The sequence below is a fragment of the Cervus elaphus genome, chromosome 8 (assembly GCF_910594005.1).
Source record: "Cervus elaphus chromosome 8, mCerEla1.1, whole genome shotgun sequence".
NCBI lineage: Eukaryota > Metazoa > Chordata > Mammalia > Artiodactyla > Cervidae > Cervus > Cervus elaphus.
In genome coordinates this window covers 47,617,339-47,640,433 of record NC_057822.1, presented here as the reverse complement: position 1 = coordinate 47,640,433, position 23,095 = coordinate 47,617,339, and the positions used below count along the sequence as shown (strand labels likewise).

Sequence of the window (23,095 nt, the reverse complement as noted above, 5' to 3'; positions counted from 1 at the left end):
GTATATCTAGTAAATCAACAAACTGGCAGATTATGGAGAAATTGAAGCTCTCATAAACTGTTACATAACCTTTATACTGGTACATTTTAGAAAGATATTTGGAACATTTAGTCATACATGTGAAGTCTATAAATGTAAAGTTCTACTTATATACATACGTCATGGCCTAGACCAAGGAAGGAAAAATCTTCCAGTCATACATGGGCATGAATGCAAGTAAGAGTATTAATTTTCAGATATTTCATATGGCCTTCTTCCGGATTTAATCTGTCTGCAAATACCTGTGTACAATGAATTCTTTCCAAAACTCCCCTTTCACAATTACTTTTCCCCTTGACTATGAAAGGCACACTCTCACTCATTCTGGATCTTGCTATAATGCTTTGTTTTGGAATGTAAACAGTAACAGAGCATCAAACAAATAGATAATTCAAGAAGACAATACTTCTGAGAAATAGAAAAGAGCAAAGCAAAAAGAGCTTGTATAAGAAATATTAAGGGGGAGATAGTACCTTATTTCAAATACAGGGAACAAGATAAATTACATGATGGTCACAGAGATACATATTAATTCACACATTTGAACTTAAAAATAAAGTCAGAATTTTCTAATAGAAATTAAAGTTTTATTTGATTGACTAATTTGGTTAATTAGTTTTGCTAACTGAATTATACAGTAGGCATTTTCCATTTTTTTTACTGCAAGATAATTTACATGACATTTCAAATGTATAAAATAATGATTATACATATGTATAAAGAATAAAATGATAAATCACAATGAGTCTAGTCAACATCCATCACTACACGTAAGACATTTTCCAGTCTTAAATGAAATCTATAGCTACAAGGTTTCATACAAATAATTCTAAAGCAAATCTATTGTACAATATATTAGGTTGGTAGAAAAGTAACTGTGGTTTCAGACCATGAATTTTAAAACATTATAGCTAGGCTCAAAACATAGCTTTATTAATCAAAAGAGGAACCACTACAATCAACACATTTTTGCTAACAAGAAATAAATTCATTTATTCTTGTAGCATAAAAATCTGTGCTTCAGGAATTGACAAACTCTTGGAAAGCATTTTCTGCCTCCTGCTGGTTGTGGAAGTGTTTTTTCTACAATAATTTTTCGAGATGCTTGAAGAAGTGGTAGTCCGTTGGGGAGAGGTAAGGTGAATATGGTGGATGAGGCAAAACTCTGTAGCCTAATTCTATCAACTTTCGAAGCATTAGTTGTGCAACATGCGATCAGGTGACGTCATGGAGAACTGGGCACATTCTGTTGACTACAGGCATTGCAGTTTTTACTGCATCTCATCGATTTGTTGAGCATACTTGTCAGATGTTATGGTTTCACCAGGAATCAAAAGCTGTACTCGATCAGATGAGCAGGAGATAACCAAACAGCGACCATGACCTTTTTTCATTAGAAGTTTGGCTTTGGGAAGTGCACTGGAGCTTCTTCTTAGCCCAGCCACTGAGTTGGTCATCACCGGTTGTCATATAAAATCCACTTTTCATTGCAGGTCACAATCCGATCTTTATCGAAATGGTTCACTGTTGTTGTGTAGAATAAGAGAAGATGACACTTAAAAACAATTTTTTTTGGCTTTTTCGTCAGCTCACGAAGCACCCACTTTTTTTCACCTTTCTAGTTTGCGTCAAATGCCAAATGGCCATAGAACAGTTGACACTGAGTTCTTTGGCAACTCTTGTGTAGTTTAAGATGATCAGCTTCGATTATGGCTCTCAGTTGGTCACTGTCAACTTCCAATGGCCGGCCACTACACTCCTCATCTTCAAGGCTCTCATCTCCTCTGCAAAACCTCTTCAAACAGCACCGCATTGTATGTTCATTAGTAGTTCCTGGGACAAATGTGTTGTTGATGTTGCAAGCTGTCTCTACTGCTTTAAGACCCATTTTGAACTCAAGAAAACTGCTCAAATCTGCTTTTTTCTCTAACTTCATTTCCCTAGTCTAAAATAAGCAGCAAGTAGTTGAGTCATTAGCACAAAAACACAAAGCAAGAAATGTGCATTAAAATGATGTGTAACATAACCATATTTATTTAAAAATGTATTCCAATATCAAACGGCAGAGTTCAACAATGCAAGACCGCAATTACTTTTGCACCAATCCAATATAATATGTCTAAACTATTTAAAATTCGGTAAATTTCAGATTTCAGCTTAAAATTAGTGAGAGTATTCCTAATTTTTCAAAAAACCTTTAGAGGATATATAAGCAAAAAACTTTGAAGACCACTGTCCTAAACAAACTCTCACACAATATATACAAAATCTAAATGGTTAATACAGTCCTTTTAAAAAAATTTTATACTCCATTATTTATTTACTGTTATATAACTTTTCTAGATAGGGCAATGTATTATAATAAATAATAATCGCATTTATTGTATGTTCAATATGTTACTGTATGTGTATGCACGCATGCTCACTCTAACTCTAGGTGATTCCATGAACTGCAGCCCAGCAGGCTCCTAAGTCCATGGAATTTTCCAGTCAAGAGTACTGGAGTGGGTTGACATTTACTACTCCAGGGGATCTTCCCAACCCAGGGATCGAACTCACATCTTCTGCATTGGCAGGTGGATTCTTTACCACTATGCCACCTGGGAAGCCCTCCATATATTATAATCATGAGCAATATATTCATAGAACTTTATTCATTTATATATATTTCAATCTCAGATCTGCTAAATGTAGATTGTCAGGTACTGTCTATTTCTGTTCAGGAAAAAAACCCAAAATTGAATTTGCAGAATATGACCACAAAACATACACCAAGAAAGCTCCAAATGGATTAAACAGTTAAGTATAAAGTAAAATGAAATCATGGAATAACTAGCAGAAAGTAAATCTGAGTAGTTTTCAAATCCCTAGGGGGGCAACATTGTAAGTGATGAAGTAAAATTAAAAAATCAATTCATTTAGTCATAAAACTTTTAAACTTACAAAGAGTGAAAAAGATGAAAATACCATGTAAAATTTATATATAAAATAATAAAGTTTTGACTCCATAATAAGTCTTGCAAATTTGTTAGAATAAAAATAGGACCTTAATGGCTAAATTTTAAAAAATCACGAGCAGTTTATAAGTAGTATATGCAATTTAAAACTTGCATTGAAAATACTTCATCTTACTAAATTCTTTGTTGTTGACATGTGGTTGATTTACAGTGTTGTGTTAGTTTCAGGTGCACAGCAAACTGATTCAGTTACACACACGTGTGTATGCACACACACATGCATTTTTTTCAGATTCATTTCCTTTACAGGTTGGTACAATATATTGAGTATAATTCTCTCCGTGTAGTCTTTCTTGATTGTAGAAAAAACTTAAAATGTCCATCAATACAGAATATACACTCATACAATGGAGTACTATAAAAAATTTAAATAGATGAACTAGATGTACTAGGATCAACATGGTTTAATCTCAGAAACAAAATACTGAATAGAAAAACCAGATTATTTACATAGCATTTAAAAGCTGCCTAAAGCAACACGATATATCTATTTCTTAAGGATCCCTGCATTTGTAGTATAAACATATAAAATGGATAGGAAAGATACTCTGGTTAACCTCTGAGGAGGAAAAGAGGGCAAGATAATCAAGGCAAGGAGACTTTATTTGAATGTCATATTTAATTCTCCCCACTACCTGCCTCCTGAGAAACCTGTATGCAGGTCAGGAAGCAACAGCTAGAACCAGATACAGAACACCAGACTAGTTCAAAATTGGGAAAGGGCTACTTCAAGGCTGTATATTGTCACCCTGTTTATTTAACTTATATGCAGAGGACATCATGTGAAATGCTGGGCTAGATGAGTCACAAGCTGGAATCAAGACTGCCGGGAGAGATAGCAATAACCTCAGATATGCAGATGACCAGCTGCTAAAGAATCAGACTGCAATGCAGGAGACTTTGGTTTGATTCTTGGGTCAGGAAGATCCCCTGGAGAAGAGATAGGCTACCCACTCCAGTATTCGTAGGCTTCACTGGTGGCTCAGTCGGTAAAAAACCCACCTGCAATGTGGCAGACCTGGGTTCGATCCCTGGGTTGGGAAGATTCCCTGGAGGAGGGCTTGGCAAACCAATTCATTATTCTTACTTGGAGAATACGCATGGACAGAGGAGCTTGGCAGGCTACAGTCCACAGGGTCACAGAGAGTTGGACACGGCTGAGAGACTAAACATAGCACAGCACACGCAGATGACACTACCCTAATGAGCCCCAAGAGAAACAAATACAAAAGGCAAAACGGTTGTCTGAGGAGACCTCACAAATAGCTGAGAAGAAAGAAAAGCGAAGGAGAAAAGGAAAGATATATTCATCTTAATGGAGAGCTTCAAAGAACAGCAAGAAAAAATAAGAAAGCCTTCCTAAGTGAACAATACGAAGAAATAGAAGAAAATAACAGAACAGGAAAGACTAGAGATCTCTTCGAGAAAATTAGAGATACCGAGGGAACACTTTATGCACAAATAAAGGACAGAAATGGTATGGACCTGACAGAAGCAGAGGAGATTAAGAAAAGGTGGCAAGAAAACACAGAAGAACTATACAAAAAAGATCTTAATGACCCAGATAACCATGATGGTGTGATTACTCACCTAGAGCTAGACATCCTGGAGTGCGAAATCAAGTGGGCCTTAGGAAGTATCACTACAAACAAAGCTAGTGGAGGTGATCGAATTCCAGCTGAGGCACTTCAAATGCTAAAAGATGATGGTGTTAAAGTGCTGCACTGAATATGCCAGCAAATTTGGAAAACTCAGAAGTGGCCAAAGAACTGGAAAAGGTCAGTTCTCATTCCAATCCCAAAGAAGGGCAATGCCAAAGAATGTTCAAACTACTGCACAACTGCACTCATTTCACAAGCTAGCAAGGTAATGGTCAAAATCCTTCAAGCTAGGCTTCAACAGGATGTGAACTGAGAACTTTCTAGATGTACAAGCTGGATTTAGAAAATGCAAAGGAATCAGAGACCAAACTGCCAACATCAACTGAAACATAGAAAAAGCGAGAATTCCAGAAAAACATCTACTTCTGCTTCATTGACTATGCTAAAGCCTTTGACTGTGTGGATCATAACAAACTGTGGAAAATTCTTAAAGAGATGGGAATACCAGACCACCTTACTTGCCTCCTGAGAAACCTATACGCACAGCAAGAAGCAACAGTTAGAACTGGACATGGAACAGACTGGTTCCAAATTGGGAAAGGAGTACATCAAGGCTGTATATCATCACCCTTCTTATCTAACATATGCAGTACATCATGTGAAATGCCGGGATGGATGTTGCACAAACTGCAATCAACATCGCTAGGGGAAATATCAATAACCTCAGATATGCAGATGATACCACTCTTATGGCAGAAAGCGAAGAGGAACTAAAGAGCCTCTTGATGAAAGTAGAAGAGGAGACTAAAATCCTGGCTTAAAACTCAACATTCAAAAAACTAACATCATGGCATCTGGTCTCATTACTTCAAGGCAAATAGATAGGAAACAACAGAAACTGGGCCAGACTTGATTTTCTTGGGCTACAAAATCACTGTGGACGATGACTTCAGCCATTAATTAAAAAAATGCCTGATCCTTGGAAGAAAAGCTATGACAAACCTAGAAAGCATATTTATCATCTGGTGACCAAAACCAACCCCAAGAAACAGAAATGCAAGAAGGCAAAATGGTTGTCTGAAGAGGCCTTACAAATAGCTGAGAAAAGAAAAAAAGAGAAAGGCAAAGGAGAAAGTGAAAGATATACTCCAGTGAATGCAGATTTCCAGAGAATAACAAGGAGAGATAAAAAAGAAGTAGAGAGAAACAGTAGAATGGGAAAGACTAGAGATCTCTTCAAGAAATCTGGAGATATCAAAGGAACATTTCATGCAAGTATGGGCATGAAAAAGGACAGAAATGATGAAGACCTAATGCAAGCAGAAGAGATCAAGAAGAGGTGGCAAGAATACACAGAAGAACTATATGAAAAAGGTCTTCATGACCAGGGTAACCACGATGCTGTGGTCACTCAACCAGGGCCAGACATGCTGGACTGTGAAGTCAAGTGGGCCTTATGAAGCATTACTGCAAACAAAGCTAGTGGAGGTGATGGAATTCCAGTTGAGCTATTTCAAATCCTAAAAGATGATGGTGTTAAAGTGCTGCACTGAATATGCCAGCAGATTTGGAAAACTCAGCAGTGGCCACAGGGTTGGAAAATGTCTGTTTTCATTCCAATCCCAAAGAAGGGTAATGCCAAACAATGTTCAAACTACCATGCAATTATACTCATTTCACATGCTAGTAAGGATATGTTCAAAATCCTTCAAGTTAGGCCTCAACACTATGTGAACCGAGAATTTCCCGATGTACAAGCTGGGTTTAGAAACGGCAGGGGAAGCAGAGGTCAAATTGCTAACATTTGTTGGATCATGGAGAAAGGAAGGGAATTTCAGAAAAACATGTACTTCTGTGGATGTTTGTTTGTTTCCACAATAAACTGTGGAAAATTCTTAAAGAGATGAGAATACCCGACCACCTTACCTGTCTCCTGAGAAACCTGTATGGGGGTCAAGAAACAACAGTTAGAACCGGACATGGAAAAATGGACTGGTTTAAAATTAGGAAAGGAGTATGTTAAGGCTGTATATTGTCACCCTGCTTATTTAACTTATATGCAGAGTATACCATGCGAAAGCTTTGCTGGATGAATCACAAGTTGCAATCAGGACTGCTGGGAGAAAATATCAACAACCTCCTATCTGCAGATGATACCACTCTAATGGCAGAAAGCAAAGAGGAATTAAAGAGCCTCTTGATGAGGGTGAAAGAAGAGAGTGAAAAAGCTGGCTTAAAACTCAACCTTCAAAAAACTAAGATCATGGCATCTGGTTCCATCACATCATGGCTAACAGAAGGTGGAAAAAGTGGAAGCACTGACACATTTTACTTTCTTGGGCTCCAAAATCACTGTGAATGGTGATTGCATGAAATTTAAAGGCACCTGCTCCTTGGAAGGAAGGCTATAACAAATCTAGACAGCAAGGCTATGAAAAACTTAGACAGAATATTAAAACACAGAGACATCACTTTGCCAACTAAGGTCTGTTTTTCAAAGCTATGGTTTTTCCAGTAGTCATGTAAGGATGTGCGAGTTGGAGTATAAAGAAGGCTGAGCGCTTAAGAATTGATGCTTTTGAATTGCGGTGCTGGAGAAGACTCTTGAGAGTCCCTTGGACAAGGAGGAGATCAAACTAGTCAATCCTAAAGGAAATCAACCTTGAATATTCATTGGAAGGACTGATGCTGAAACTCCAAACCTCTAGCCACCTGATAGGAAGAGCTGACTTACTGGAAAAGACCCTGGTGCTGGGAAAAATTGAGGGCAGGAAGAGAATGGGATAACAGAAAATGATATGGTTAAATGGCACTACAGATTCAATGGACATGAGTTTGAGCAAACTCTGGGAGACAGTGAAAGACAGGGACCTGCGGCAGCTCATGCAGTCGCAAGGAGTCAGACACGACTGAACAACAAAATCTTGCTAACTAAAGAACAGAGTACAGAAAAACACATCCTTAAATAGAAACTGATAAAAAAATGAGTGATAGTTACATGGATGTACATTATTATTTATATTTGTCTGTGGCTGAAATATTTCAGAAATGAAAATTTAACAGCAACAGATGGAAACCCTTTTAAAATGAAATTACTTACAGGCCAAGGTGGTGGGACAGAAGTTACCTCCGGAGTATGAAAATAAGCAACACCATTATGGTAAGTGTAAGGATATCCAGTTGAAGTTGTTAGATACATTGTTCCAGCTGCTGGCATTATACTGGAACCTAAAACAACAAGGAAATAGTAATAATTGACATGTTCAGTTTACCATTTAAAAGTGTAATTTCTGAACACTGAAAAATGTTTATCTTTACACAAATATAGCTATAGTAAAAACTGAGTATTAAAAATTCTTTAAATATTCCATATGTTAAAGTATCTTTGAAGCATTTATTTTCAAACTTACTACCCTTAGAGCTTTTGTTAGCTTATGGTAAATAAAAAGAAACAAGTTTAATAAGGAGTAACAAAAATTAATCAATTCTGGTTTTAAAGTAGTATAATGAAATAGAGAACTTTACAATTGAGATTATTATCATTAAAGTCATTATTTTTGCAAATATAAACTACATATAATTTAGAGTTACCTGAAGACTTCTGACACTGCAGCAAAGTCCCTAAGATCTCAGTAAGACCATCTATTTGTAAAAGCCCAAAGAAGATGGAGGCAGTGAAACTGGACAAAATACTTGTTCTACCTTAAAAATTCTTAGGATCTACTATCAGCAAGCACTCCCTTATGCTGTGACTATATTTTACTCCCTAGTCTTGCTTTGCTGTTGTTGCAAACATGACCACAGACCTTCATGTTGCTAATTTTGGGTCCTCATCTCTTTTCCCAGGTCAAGTTCTATATACTCCTCCCCACAAAATAAAAAAAGTCCTTTTTGTCAGGAGAAGACTTTAAAAATTTTATATGCCAAGTCAAATTTAAGTCCTTGACTAACAGGTTACATAAATTACTGAGGTGGCAATCCTCCTTCCACTATACTAGTGTGTCTCAAAATTTAAAATTCATTATAACAAGCTAGAGAGCTTGTTAAAATACAAACTCCAGGTCCCCATTTCAAGAGACTTTTGATTCAAGAGGCCTGGGATGGGGCCTGAGAAACTATTTTGACAGAGCCCAAGTTAACTATTGGTGACTGCAAACCACACTGACAGCAGCACTAGCCTTCTACTCTAAGTAGCACTACTATTCGGCTTTTATATTTTCACGACATTTCATCTAGTACTGTTATAGCATATTTTGGTGGTTCTTATTTTTTTCAGAATCTGATGAAAGCCAAAGACCCTTTTCACAAAAATATATATATTCAAACAAAATTTTGCATGCAATTTGGAAGGTCCATGGAATTCCCTCCAAAGATCACCTTTTAGGTACCACAGGTGTTAAATAAAGAAATTTTGAGTGATTATTATTACAATGCATTGAACTAGGCCTTAGTGATACAGCCAAAAAGAAACAAGAAAAAAATTGAGCATGCCATGGTCTCTATCTTCATAGAGGTTAGGTTCTGGTAAGGAAGACAGTCATTAGCTAATTATACAATTAATTTTAATTTTGATAAATACAAAAGGCAGTATAGGTTACTATATTGGGTAGTACCGGGTAGTGGAGAAGGCAACGGCAACCCACTCCAGTACTCTTGCCTGGAAAATCCCATGGACGGAGGAGCCTGATAGGCTGCAGTCCATGGGGTCACGGAGAGTCGGACATGACTGAGCGACTTCACTTTCACGCATTGGAGAAGGAAATAGCAACCCACTCCAGTGCTCTTGCCTGGAGAATCCCCGGGACGGTGGAGCCTGGTGGGCTGCCGACTGTGGGGTCGTGCAGAGTCGGACACGACTGAAGTGACTTAGCAGCAGCAGCAGTATAGGGTACAATGCTAAACACTGTATATTGTATATGTCTAGTATTTGTGAGGAAATTGATATTTGGGCTGAGTTTTAAAGAATGAATGGGAAGGCAAAGATCACTGTAGGTGAAGAAAACAGTGTATCAGAAATATGGTTATGTTCTGAAATGAAGGATGGCTAAATGATTAAAGCATGGAAAATATAAGAACAGCTCAAAATAAGCAGAGAATAACATGATAAGATGTGCATGTTTGAAAGATCACTCTGGCTGCCTTGTGTGTGATGGGTGGTAAGGTACTGATAGCAAAATTGGATTCAGAAAGACCAGTTAGGAGGCTTTTCAAGTAATTACGGCAAGCAGAGCGGGTTTCTGGGACTAGAATGTTGGTAATAGAGATGGAAAACAGGTGACAGATTTGAAAAAAAAAAAAAAGGTAATAATCCCTTGTACATACCTAGTTTCTAAAACAATGACTTTGCCTTTATAAGCTGCATTTTCTATTTACAAAATAGAACTAACAATACCTCACAGGTTGCTGTAAAGATTAAGTGAAATAAATAAAAACCCATAATGTTGACCTTTATGCTCAACAGTTAAGTAACTATTTGTCTGTTTGAAAGCATTCAGGATAGTGCTGATTTATGCTCTGTTTTTAGCAACCTGTGGGTAATAATATGAACACTCCCAGTTGTTTTTACTGATGGTGATAATGGGTTAAGAATTGTTGTTGCATGCTATAGCTTAACTCTTACAACTAACAGGAGTAGTCTGAAAATATTCAGCATTCTGCAATATTTAGTGCATTTCATTTTGCAGTATCAACTTACTAAGGACACATCAGTTATCTTCTAAATTAACAAATACTAAGTCAAAATTAAACTTGATATCTGTTAACTTCTAAGTCAAAGCAGAACAGTCCAAATGAGCACAATCTATTAATTTGTTAACAGATGTATAATAATTATGTAATGTTTTGAATACCCAAGTAGACAGTGAGGACACCAGTTACAAATTTTATGCAAAGTTTCTCCTTCTAGCCAAAGAATCTATTAGAGATTTTAATACTATAGGTTAAAAGGTAACCATAAAGATGTCTAATTTAATAAACGGGAAGAGTGAGAAAAAAAGAGTAAGAGTTGAAAGCATTCTGGAAATTTGAGGAAGGCACTTACCCAATTCCTAAAGCTTTAGGGGTTGTTCATTCTGATAATTATGATACAGATGGTTGGGTTACAGTATATACCATGCAAGCAGAGTTTCTGATATTTTACATTTTTACTTTCAGTAATTTTATTCTAATTTTAAATTACTCTATTAATTAGAAAAACTTTAAAATAGTAATTAATTACTTCTAATTTCTTTGATAATTTTAAATTATATTTTAACCATATAATTTTTCCTTTTAAGATGTAACTATTTGGAATATAGTTAAACATTATTATTTATATACATTTTCCCTAGCCGCCTCCATCCCACAAGTTACTGTATTTAATTTGTGGCAAGAAATATTCATTTGACTACCAACTTTGCTAAAATAACTTTATTAAATCAAAGAAACCTGATACTTTAATGAAGTTCTATTAATAGTCTTACATTCTGAAAAAGAACTATGCAAAAATATTGAAAAATATATTAGTTCTCAATACATACGAGGGATCCCTACTTGTTGCTTTCTTATTGCCGGGCCAATGTTCAGTTTCTTATCCTTGTAATTAAGTTTTTCAGCCTAAAATAAGAAACAGTACATTACTTTATTATCACTCCTTGAAAACAGCAAGGCATAGTGGAAAGTGCAAAGCCTTTGGATTAAAATAGATTTGGGTGTGAATCCTGGTTCCAATGTTCTGACCCTAATTCCTCATTTGGCAATTTAATTTGAGTTGTGTTACACATGTGGTCCCAGCTGAGGTAACAGGGACATTTTGTTTTCTTTTTTCAGCTTTTATACTGTAAACAAATGTCCTTTTCATGTTCTATTTACTATCACGTTTTTCACATTTTTGTGCCTTATGTTAGTATTTTTGCTACTTAAGATGGCTCTCAAGTGTAGTGTTGAAGTGCTGGCTAGTGTTCCCAAGCACAAAAAGACTGTCATGTGTTTTAGCAGAGAAAATATGTTAGCTGGGTTAATTCACGTGTGGGTTATAGTGTTGTTGATCATGAGTTCAATGTTAATGAATCAAAAATGTTACATGTAATCTTTAAACAGAAGCACACATAAAACAAAGTTATATATTGACTGGTTGATGAAAATATTGTAAACAGAAGCTTGTGAGAAACTAACCCTGTATTTTCTAGGTGCAGCACACGTCAATATTTGCTAATTCAGTGTTTGTGATGATTTTATAGAACACATCCACTACAAATAATGAGAGCTGAATGCATATGACTTAACAAAATACAATTAAAATGAAAATAAAATTTTTTCCTAAAAAATTAAATGTTACACTTGCAAAACTTAAGAGTTATTATATACTGAACTGCAGGATTTAGATTTTTTTTCTATGAATGTTCTTAGTTTACATAAAGTTTTTCATAGGAGGGAAATAATCTCAGATAATCTCATTTTAGGAATCTACATTCATAGTGTTTTTTAGGAATTCAAAGTGCTATTAACACATCAGAAAAGATACAATCCTAAATTCTCAGTTTAAGAAAATAAAGTGAAAAATTATATTACAATTTCACAGCCAAACTTATGCAATTATTTGGCATTTGTTTTTCTGTAGATAAAATTTCTCTTTAATTTTTAATTATTTTTTTGGAGACCAATGTTAATCTCAAGATACAAAGAAAATAAATTTGTTTTTTAGCAATCGATTATTGTACTGGAACCCTACTATTAAATTAATACCTTAAAGCAGGGGCCCCCAACTTCTGGGATCTAATGCCTGATGATCTGAGGTGGAGCTGATGTAATAATAATAAAGTGCACAATAAACGTTAACATACTTGAATCATCCCAAAACCATCCTGCCCCAGGTCTGTGGAACAACTGTTGCCACCAAACTAGTCTCTGGAGCCAAAAAGGTTGGGGCCTACTGCCTTAAAGGATTAGTTTCAAAGAAGGAAGTTCCAAAAATGAAGTTAAATACATCAAAGAAAAAAGTTCTAAAAATGAAATTAAATACACCAAAATATCTTACCTCTTGCAGAATTTTTTGTGCATCTTCTTGTGTTTCAAAAGTGACAAAGCCATACCTAAATAAATCCATTAATCATTATATTAGAACATTACATTGAAATTATACTAAGATTAAATATATATATTTTTAGAATGGGCCACGGTAGGAGTGAACATTTTTCTATGGTGTACCAGTATGCAAAACTTAGAGAAGAATCGCTCACAGCTTAACACTTATCCTCTTAAAGGGAGAGGCCTAAAAAATAAAAAACAACAACCCAGGGATCTTTAAACAGTTTCAGACCAGAGCTATATGCAAGGCAGGAAAGCATGAGAGATTTCTATTCTGGTTTACAAATTAGGGTGCAATAAATTTCATCCCAGAGCAGTAACTTCCTTTTAAAATGATATGTTTGGTTTAAACAGAAATCAAAGTAGAAAAAGAATCTTTAAAAAACTAAAAATTGAACATGATAAAATATTTTATCTTGGTAAATGAGTACACATATTATTTACTATTATTAGCATATATAAACTGAGAATGTAACTATTAGTATATTTCCCAAATAAAATAAATTAAAAATATGGTACAACCCAGGTTTTATATCTGCTTTTCATATATAATTGTTATCTTCAGAGTATAAACCATATGATCAAGATACAAATACACAGTATAAGTGAAGTAAAACTTGCTCAGCTGTGTCCAACTCTTTGAGACACCCACAGACTTTACAGTCCATCGAATTCTCCAGGCCAGAATATTGGAGTGGGTAGCCATTCCCTTCTCCAGGGGATCTTCCCAATCCAGGAATTGAACCCAGGTCTCCCACAATGCAGGTGGATTCTTTACCAGCTGAGTCACCAGGGAAGCCCAAGAATACTGAGTGGGTAATCTATCCCTTCTCCAGGATATCATCCCCACCCAGGAATCAAACCAGATCTCCTGCACTGCAGGTGGATTCTTTAACAGCTGAATTACACAATATATGCCTTGTCCAAAAAGACAAAATAGGTAAATAAAAAGGGATGAAAGAAATAAAATCATACCCCCCCAAATTTAATCTCTATTTAGATAACTTTAGGAAACTCTCTTGAGTAATGCTCAACTTTATTTTCCTCAAATTGTGTATGTATGTTAAGTTCCTCAGTCGTGTCCGACTCTGCGACCCCACGGACTGTAGCCTGCCAGGCTCTTTTGTCCATGGAATTCTCCAGGCAAGATTACTTGAGTGGGTAGCTGTTCCCTTCTCCAGGGGATCGTTTCAACCTAGGGATCGAACCCAGGTCTTATGAATTGCAAGCAGATTCTTTACTGTTTAAACCACCAGGGAAGTGCCAATTCATAATTACTAATAAGTAATTATATATCATGTAATTAATAAACATTTACTATTTTCTTCAATTCATAATTACTGTATTGTATATTAATTTCCTTTTTCAACAAAGGAATTTCTTTTTTATTTGCTCAAGTATTAAACAAGGGCTGAAGAAATACTTTTACACTTTTTTTAGTAGAACACACATACCACCCAGTGGAAAAGGCATAAAATACAGTCTACACTGCTATGTGTGTTTTTCAATGATTTAAAAATGGATATTACAAATCCCAATAAGCCAAATAAAAGTGGTACAATTTCACTTCATCATATTATTGTTTGTCAGACTCAGAAGTCTCTTGTTTATATACAGGATTTATTTATATTATATGTTTATATCTGTTAATAATCTCTGTAGGATCTCATCTCTTTCAAAGTGTCCACCTGTCATACTTACATGTAGTTTCCCACTAATATTTTATCCATCTTATTGGTCCCTTCTTTTATGCCTATGAATATGTATATATTGCCTCTTTTTCAAGAAAATAATCATTCATTGATTTCTTTAACTTTGCAATCAAACTTCTCAAGTGAGAACACTATGTAAACTACCTTCTTCTTCTCTGATATTTGGCTTTTGTATATACCAATTCACTAAAACAGCTCTAATGTCACCAGACAATACTAGCCAAATCCCAGTGCTTTATTCTTTAATTTTCATTCTCCTTCATTTGGCAATTAAAAATCACTCTAAGATTATATTCCTTAGATTAGTCCCCTGGTTAGGTCTCTAACGCACAACCTACAGACATTCTTTTATGTCAGCCTTTTCCAAATTAAGTTCTCTCTAGTCTAAAGCAGATATATAATTCCAAAAGTATCCGATTCCTTTAGCTTCTGGTTCCTTGGCTACTGGACATCAGCTACTCAACATTAAGTGCTTACTATCTAACAATGAATGGTCTCTCAGCCTTTGCAAGAATAAGTTTACAACAAATTAAGGAATATTATACTATCCCCTTTCCTCTAAAATACTCACACCCCACTCCCCCACACATGGAGATCAAAAGGTAGGAGAAAGAAGCCATGAAATTCTTTTTAAAAATGGAATCAGGACTTCCCTGGTGGTCCAGTGGTAAAGAATCCGCCTGCCAATTCAGGGGACATGGGTTCCATCCCTGATCTGGGAAGATTCCACATGCGGTCAAGCAACTAAGCCCATGCACCACAGCTACTGAAGCCTGTGCACCGCAGAGCCCCTGCCTGCTGCAACTAGAAAAAGCCCAGGCACAAAAATGAAGAACCAGTGCAGCCAAAAAAACCCAAAACACAACCCCCCCCCCCCACAAAACAACAAGAACAAAACACAGCCAAACCCACTACAACCTCCTTCTTTGAAAAAAAAAGGAACCAAAGTAAGGCAGAATACAAAACGTAGCAATACAGTAAAAACACAATGGTTAATTCTGTGTACTACCTATAGTGATACTAACCCTTTGGAAACTCCAGCTCTGTCATTTACAATCTTCACTTCTTTTACAGACCCATACTGGGAAAAAAATTTTCTTAAATCATTTTCATTTGTCTAATGGTATAAAAAAAAACACACAAAAAACACTTTAATTGATAAAAGATGAAATAACTCTTCTGCTTGTTTTGGAGACAGAAAAGGCAACACAAATAACAATATGGGTATAAGAATGCCTGTCATCATAAAAACAGTGCATGAAATCACTAAATTATTAAAATCAATATTAATACTTTGCTTTATGCAGAGTTGTTAATACTATGTTGTTAAATTATTACATAGCAATAAAATATTTTAAGCTGAGTTTTCTAAAACTACAAATAAAGCTTGTTCTCTAGTTAGCTATTTTTTGATAAAACTGTACTGAAAGTGAAAGTGAAGTTGCTCAGTCGTGTCCGACTCTTTGCGACCCCATGGACAGTAGCCTACCAGGCTCCGCGGTCCGTGGGATTTTCCAGGCAAGAATACTGGAGTGGGCTGCCATTTCCTTCTCCAAAACTGTACTAGGCATGCCTATAACTATACTAATAGCATATTATTATTGGTTCTTGTGATTCAGAGAGGCCTACAGTCATGGCAGTGGAACCAGGTTATGCTGACCTCCACCAGTCACTCTATTTTAATTTTAAAATTTATTATTAATTGAAGGATAATTGCTTTAAAGAATTTTGCTGTTTTCTGTCAAACAATCACTCTATTTTAATCAGCATAGTCATCAGGAAAGTTAAGGTCTTAGAAAGGAAATATATTTACAAAAGTACCTGAACTCAATTTGTGGTAACAACAGAGAGGCTACAAAACTTAAAAGTTTTTAGACTTTTTATCTGTACTCAATATACATACGAACATTATGATGATACACAAAAAACACTGAGTCATAACTAGACTATCATGCATAAGATGTCTACAAAGACGGTTTGGCATATCTATTGGCCAAATAATCTCATAATAGGCCCACATCACCTTTCCCTAGAGCATTCACTCTAAATTCATTGCAATTTCATTTTTTGGTTCAACTGTGTTTGCCCCCAAGAAAAACTTAAAATATTCATAGAAAAAAATTTTCTTTACATATATATCTAAGAAAAGACACGCCTAATAGTAGAGCAATACCTCTTGAGTTCCACAGGTACCTCACTACTTAAGTAAAAAACTAAATTTTTAGTTGGTAACCTAAGGCTTGCTAAATTGGATGATGGCAAATACTGAGTTAATCTAGATATAATAGTCTCATTTCAATAAACACAAAATGGAATCAACATCAAAGATTTCTATTAGAGACTTGAAAACAAATTAATTCAAACCATTCTCTGACAGAAGAATCACTAGCTCAACTTTGCATCTCCATCTCTGTTAAAAAGGAGACAGAAAGTCAAGATAATCAAATATTAAAAGGGATGGGTTCTAGGGGTCTAAAAAGAAGAATTTTATGAAGTTTGAGTCTGCTTGCTACTGTGTTAAACTACTTCCTTGCTGGAAATTACCTATGGTTTTGGGTAAGGTGTAACTGTAAGAGGGAGAACCTTACCAGCGAACTTAAAGCTAAGACTGTATTGTAACAGTGGCCCCAGAGTTTATCCTGTGGCTGACTGGCTTCACTAAAAACCGGCACTAAACTAAGGCAAGCCACTGTATCGCACAGGGAACCCTACTCAGCGCTGTGGTGACCTGAGTGGGAAAGGAGCCTAACAGGGGATATGTGTGTACCTATAGCTGGGTCACTGTGCTGTATAGGGGAAACTCAAACAGCATTGGAAAGCAGCTATACGCCAACAAGATAAAAACCCTCCACTTAACCTAGCCATACACATCACTACACTTATTGATGATGTATTTAAAGATATACTAAGCTAATATAAATTCTGTATAAGGATATTTAACTTGAATATTTATTGTCAGTTATTAATATTTTCCACAGAAACAGGAAATCTTTTTAAAAGTAAGCACTTCATAAGAAATTATTTTCCTTCATTTATTATTAGTGACCCAATCACACACTTGCTTAAGACTCATAATTTCGATAAACACATTGTGACATTCATCTTGAGCAGGAAACGAAGCAATTCCATCCAAATTGTAAGACACTGATTGTTGGAAAACAGTGAGTGATAAATACTATACCCTAATTCCACAAGGATTTTCTTTTTTAAGACAACTCTCCCTGAAATTTCCAATATGTAATATGGAAGCCTGGAGATCCTTCTATATATACCCTTGGAAGAAAGAATGTTCCACCTAGATTATCGATGCCTGCTTTTCCTGTAGATGTTTACAACTGCCTCCCACATGGCGGGGAGGGGGCTGCAAAACATCTTACAAAACTATGCCTCTCTGAAAGAGTGAAATGGCTGATTACATTATTTAAACATATTACTGTTAAGATGCTTTATTTTGACTAGGACACAAGCCTTTTTTGGTAATCAAATTGTAAATTCAGTGACAAGCAATTTGCAAAATAAAAGTCTAAGAAGTTACTCAGGAACTGAAGATATAAGTTGGGATAAAGAAACAGGACTTCAGAAAACTGTTGTGTTTTTGTTTTCTTTTTCCTTAATTGAGTCATCTTTTGAAAATTTTAATCACTCATTGTTTGGGCTATTGGATTACTATGTAAAAAAAGTATAATTAGTGTGATATGGTGAAACAAAGAACGTGGAGCTATCAGTCAGAAAACTAGGATTCAAAAAAAAAAAGAAAACTAGGATTCTAGTTTTCACTCTGTCTCTAAGTAGTTAGGAGACTATAGATATGTCAATGAGCCTCAATTTCCTTGTATGTGAAATTAGACAATTATATATACTCTACTATAATAAGACAATTTGAACCCTACTAATCATTATGAAAATATTAAATACATTGTTTTTACAGTTGTACAAATAAGCCATTTCTGAGAAATATAATAAATATTTCTAATACAAAAAATAATTCACTATATTGCATGCATTATGAGGTACCTTAAAGTCAATTCCTCCTACAAAGATGCGATTAGGGATCACTGTTCCATATCTTGGGGCACTCGTTGGGTTATTCAAAGGCACAGGTGACACAGGATTAGGGGATGGAGATAATGAATCTGTTTGCGTCTGATTTGATGTTTGCTGTAAAATAAAATTCTTTTAAACTCTTGGTACTGGGTATAAGTTTTAACACAAGATAAAAGCATTTATCCTTCAAAAAGGTAAGTCACTGACAAAATGTAGTATTTTAGACTTTAATTTTATGCTACTATGAAGATTATAAAGCTAATAACTTTTGAAGGCAAGAAAAATACAAGAAATACAGAATCTACTTTTCTACAGAGAACTTAAATCTTAAGTGTATCATATAAACATACATATATTAATTAGTATTAAATGTACAATTTAAATATTTTAAGTATTAAGAAGGAATATTAAACTCAAAAAGAAGTTTAGGAAAGAGAAAAGTAGCCCTGGACAGTTAGGAGCTGGCCTGGTACAACAACTAGGCCCTGGTGTTGTAAGAGGTGTCGGGACCTCACAGGTAGTCTGTGGTGTTCTCTTGTTAACACCAACATTGAGCAAGGCTACTGTTATTGTGATGAAAGAAAGTGAAAGTCGCTCAGTCCTGTCTGACTCTCTGCGACCCCATGGACTGTGGTCCATGGAATTCTCCAGGCCAGAATACTAGAGTGAGTGGCCTTTCCCTTCTCCAGGGGATCTTTCCAATCCAGAGATCGAACCTAGGTCTCCTGCATTGCAGGTGGATTCTTTACCAGCTGAGCCACAAGGGAAGCCCAAGAACACTGGAGTGGGTAGCCTATCCCTTCTCCAGGGGATCTTCCCTATCCAGGAATGGAACCGGGGTCTCCAGCATTGCAGGCGGATTCTATACCAACTGAGCTATCAGGAAGCGTTATTGTGATGGGTGAAAATAAAAACAAGGCCACTCCATAATCATATCTACACATTGACAAAAACAAAACCATTTCCCAAACCACAAGAATGACCAAACATCCTTTTATCCTGCCTGACAAGACTGACTGCTCCTTCTTTATCAATCACAGAACTCAGCTTCAATCTCTTTCTTGTCTTCCAAATGAGAACTAAGGTAGTACTAGTGGTAAAGAACCTGCCTGCCAATGCAGGAGACTTAAGAGATGCCAGTTCGATCCCTGGGTGGGAAAGATCCCCTGGAGAAGGAAATGGCAACCCACTCCAGTATTCTTGCCAGGAGAAACCAATGGAGAGAGAAGCCTGGCAGGCTATAGCCTAAAGGGTTGCAAAGAGCCGGACATGACTGGAGCGACGTAGCACTTAGCACAATCATAGAATTACTCCCACTTTCTGACAACATGCATTTCAGAGTAAAACCTTCTTTAAACCCACTCTAAAAAGTGCTAATACAAGCCTAAATCCTATAATAAGTTCTAACATCCTCTAGTTGAGAGGCACCATGTTCTTCCTTGCTGTAATTCAGAAGAGCCAACGTTATTAAACTATAGGTGTATTTGTGGTGGTCTTAGGCTAAAGGGCATTGACAAGTAAATACATTCTGACATTTAATTTCACTGCTTTTCAACTCTAAAGTCAAATTTTTAAATGCACTTGGCAATTTGAAAAGTGGCCTGATTTTGCAAAAATAAAGTTTATACCTATATGTATAAAAATTTATAGGTACAGGTATAAGTTTTTATACTAAAGTTTTTAATATTAATTTTTACTTTATGCTAAAGAACTGAGCTCATATTCATATATTCACAATTCTAAGTCAGTGGCTTTAATTCAGATTTTAATAAATATATATTAACAAATAATGGAAAAGAAAATGGTAACCCATGCCAGTCTTCTTGCCTGGAAAATACCATGGACAGGGGAGCTTGGTGGTCCACAGTCCATGAGGTCGCAAACAGCTGGACATGACTTAGCGACTATAAAGACAATAATAACTAACATATAAGCCTTTGCACAATAGCAAGACAGTAGATAGACTCTTAAGGTACATTGGGAAAAAAACAAGACTTGGGAATAGAATTTTTAAAGAGAAACAAATGTAAGAACTTGCTATTTTCCTTGTAAGAACACTAAAGAGACTTCTGAGACACTAAAAGAGTGCTTCAAAAAGCTTGAAGTTCACGACTTAAATTCTCTAATAAACAAACTTATGAAAATGAATTTCCCACTTAGATAATGGAGTTGTTCTTTTTCACACTGCTCTGCTTTCATTTCATTGGCCAATAAACCATAATCCCTAAAAATTATTCTCTGCAAGATGTACAGAGAAACATCTAGGCCAGTGGTGACTACGGGGCTGTAGGCTGGAACTTATCGGGTCTATTCTCCATCCAGTCTTAAAAGGGAAAAACACTCCCAAGTACGGGAGTTCATAAAAACATCTCTTAAACCACAAAGTCATCATATTTAATAATTGCTATATTGTAGCTGCCAGTGAAAGAAACTGGGAACCCAATCTTAACAGCACCCTCTCAGGGCATTTGAAAGTTAATTTATAACTTCTTTATTCAACAAATGAACTCTTTTGCTTTCAAATTTATTTAAAACTCCACTGGTTTTTATTTTTATGAGAGAAAAATGACATGAATGGAAGAGAACAAAGTGCTTTATTTCCAATCTTAAGAAATCCTCAACACGGAGGAAGGAAAAACACGAACTTTGTACATTCCATTCACATCATTCTTCAATTTTTAAGGTTCCTATTCTATTGTGGGTTCCAACTGTTTTTTCTCCTTACCACTAATCACTTTCCAACACATTATGTAATTTATATTGCGTTTGTCATCTCTTTCCACTATATTGTAATGTTCAAGAAAGGGGCTTTGCCTGTTTTGTTCACCGCAGTATCTAAGACCATATATAGCAGGTGTTCAATAAACATTTGTTGAATAAAGAATCAATAATTTCTTCCTGCTCACAATACACCAACTCTTAGGTTGTGGGCTGAAGAATACAACATGAATAAAACCCTAGAGAGCATTTTAATCTTGGCAGTAACAAGGCTCAGGTAGAGGCAATCATTAAGTTCCTTAGAGACAGTTAGTGACTGAGTTAATTCAGAATGCCTCAAATTCCGCCGGCAATAATTTTGCAAATGTATGAAAAGCACCTAGCTAGGTGCTGTTTTGGGGCAAGCAGTAAGGGTCCTTAGCTTAGTACAACTTCTAGTACTAAAAAGTTTATTTAAAATTTCCTCCAAAGCAATGTGCCTCCACTGCCTCCTCCCCTTGAGAATTAACCTCGAAATTTATCATCTACTCTGCCAGTGAAAAGAAGAGGAAAAAGACGGGCTAACCGTCGCAGTCAAGGACTCGGCGCTCCTTCCCCTCCGAGGCCAGCAAGCTGAGGCGCCGGAGGAAATGGCCGCAGCGACAACTTCCTCAGGTTCTCTCAAGTCATCGTGAACTGGAGCACCGATTCGAGGATCCACCCCCTCCCCACCAAAGTGCGGGAGGGAAAAGAAGGCTAGCCAGCGAGAAATTTTGTCCCGCAAGCCCGCCAGAAGCAGTGGCGGGAATCCTCAACGGCACAGACCCAGACGCCGGCCTCGTGTGTAGCAGGGCCCCGCGGGCATTGCGTGGCACTCGCTGATTGGCTGCCGGCGGGCACGGGGTGGGGCGCGACGGCACGTTGCCGCAGCCCCTCGGGCCTACTCGGTCTCCCACCCCTCCCCCGCCCAGACTGGCCTGGGCGCGAGTGCCCAGTTCCGACTTGTGCCCAGGTGCCCCTTATACCCCACACTCGTCCCCCACCCCCACCCCCGCCAGGTCTCTCAGCACGTCTGGTTTCCGCTGACCGGTCGGGAAGAGGAGGGGATGGCCGCCTGGCCAACACCTCAAGTGGGCGGCTAGGCTGAGAATGGCTGGAGTGAGCGTCAAAGACGCAGCCGAACCTACTTTCGGCGGGAAAGCTGGTTCTCTGGCCTGGACCCAGCCTGGTGCACAGGACCAGGTCACCCACGCTTCCCGGAACCTTCCCGCGGGTCTACACCAGTCCAGGCCCGGCGTCGCACCTGCCCGACCCCACTACACAACCCGACGGGGCCTGCAGGCAGGCCGCTCTTCATGGCGGTCGATGGGGCGCCCTGTCCACGGTTCTTGCTGACAAAATAGCGAGCTCTAGACTCGTCCTTCCAGCCCCCTCACAGACGGAGTCCACGTTGCTCCTTCTCCCCGCTATCCCGGGGGCCCAGGACTCAGGGCCCTGACCGCCGTACTCACCGCGCCGGACTCGGTCTCCATCGTCCTCTCTGCTCTTCAAAAGCCAGGGGGAAAGGCAGAGAAACCTACAGTTCGAAAGCACCTTCGAACCCAGGAAGCAACACCACGCTTCCCGACGGAGACTTTCTCCCCCTGGCGGCGACGGCGGCGGTGGCAGCTGCAAGGGCGCAGACTCGAACCCGGGGCCTGAACCTGCCACTCGCGGGGGTAGGGAGGGGCAGACGACGTAGCCTCGGGCGGCGGGTGGCGGTGCGGGCGGGCGCCGCAAGCCCGGGAGGGGCGCGGGCGGGCAGGTTTCGGCGGTGGCCTGTGGTCGCCGAGCTGGGCCGTCTCAGGGGCAGAGCGTGCCGCAGGTCGGGGCGGGCGTGAGGTGTGCGGATCGAGGGCTCTGTTCTGAAGCCACTCTCGTC

At 37.7% G+C, this 23,095-nt stretch overlaps 1 protein-coding gene across 7 annotated transcripts in view; it reads right to left on the bottom strand.

The window, feature by feature from the left end:
* BOLL (boule homolog, RNA binding protein) overlaps positions 1 to 22,818 on the bottom strand; it is a 59,106-nt gene extending 36,288 nt beyond the window's left edge. For 5 of the 7 annotated variants that reach the window (XM_043910482.1, XM_043910479.1, XM_043910481.1 and 2 more), the window contains exons 1-6: positions 22,686 to 22,818; positions 18,448 to 18,591; positions 15,459 to 15,550; positions 12,672 to 12,726; positions 11,176 to 11,251; positions 7,758 to 7,885 (exon numbers count right to left, since the gene is read on the bottom strand). In XM_043910482.1, the coding sequence (XP_043766417.1) occupies positions 7,758 to 7,885; positions 11,176 to 11,251; positions 12,672 to 12,726; positions 15,459 to 15,550; positions 18,448 to 18,591; positions 22,686 to 22,706 (516 nt within the window). In that variant the 5' untranslated portion in view covers positions 22,707 to 22,818. The remainder of the gene's footprint in view (positions 1 to 7,757; positions 7,886 to 11,175; positions 11,252 to 12,671; positions 12,727 to 15,458; positions 15,551 to 18,447; positions 18,592 to 22,685) is intronic. The other 2 variants (XM_043910483.1, XM_043910480.1) reach the window with 1 other exon arrangement.
* Between the last annotated feature and the right edge of the window lie 277 nt (positions 22,819 to 23,095).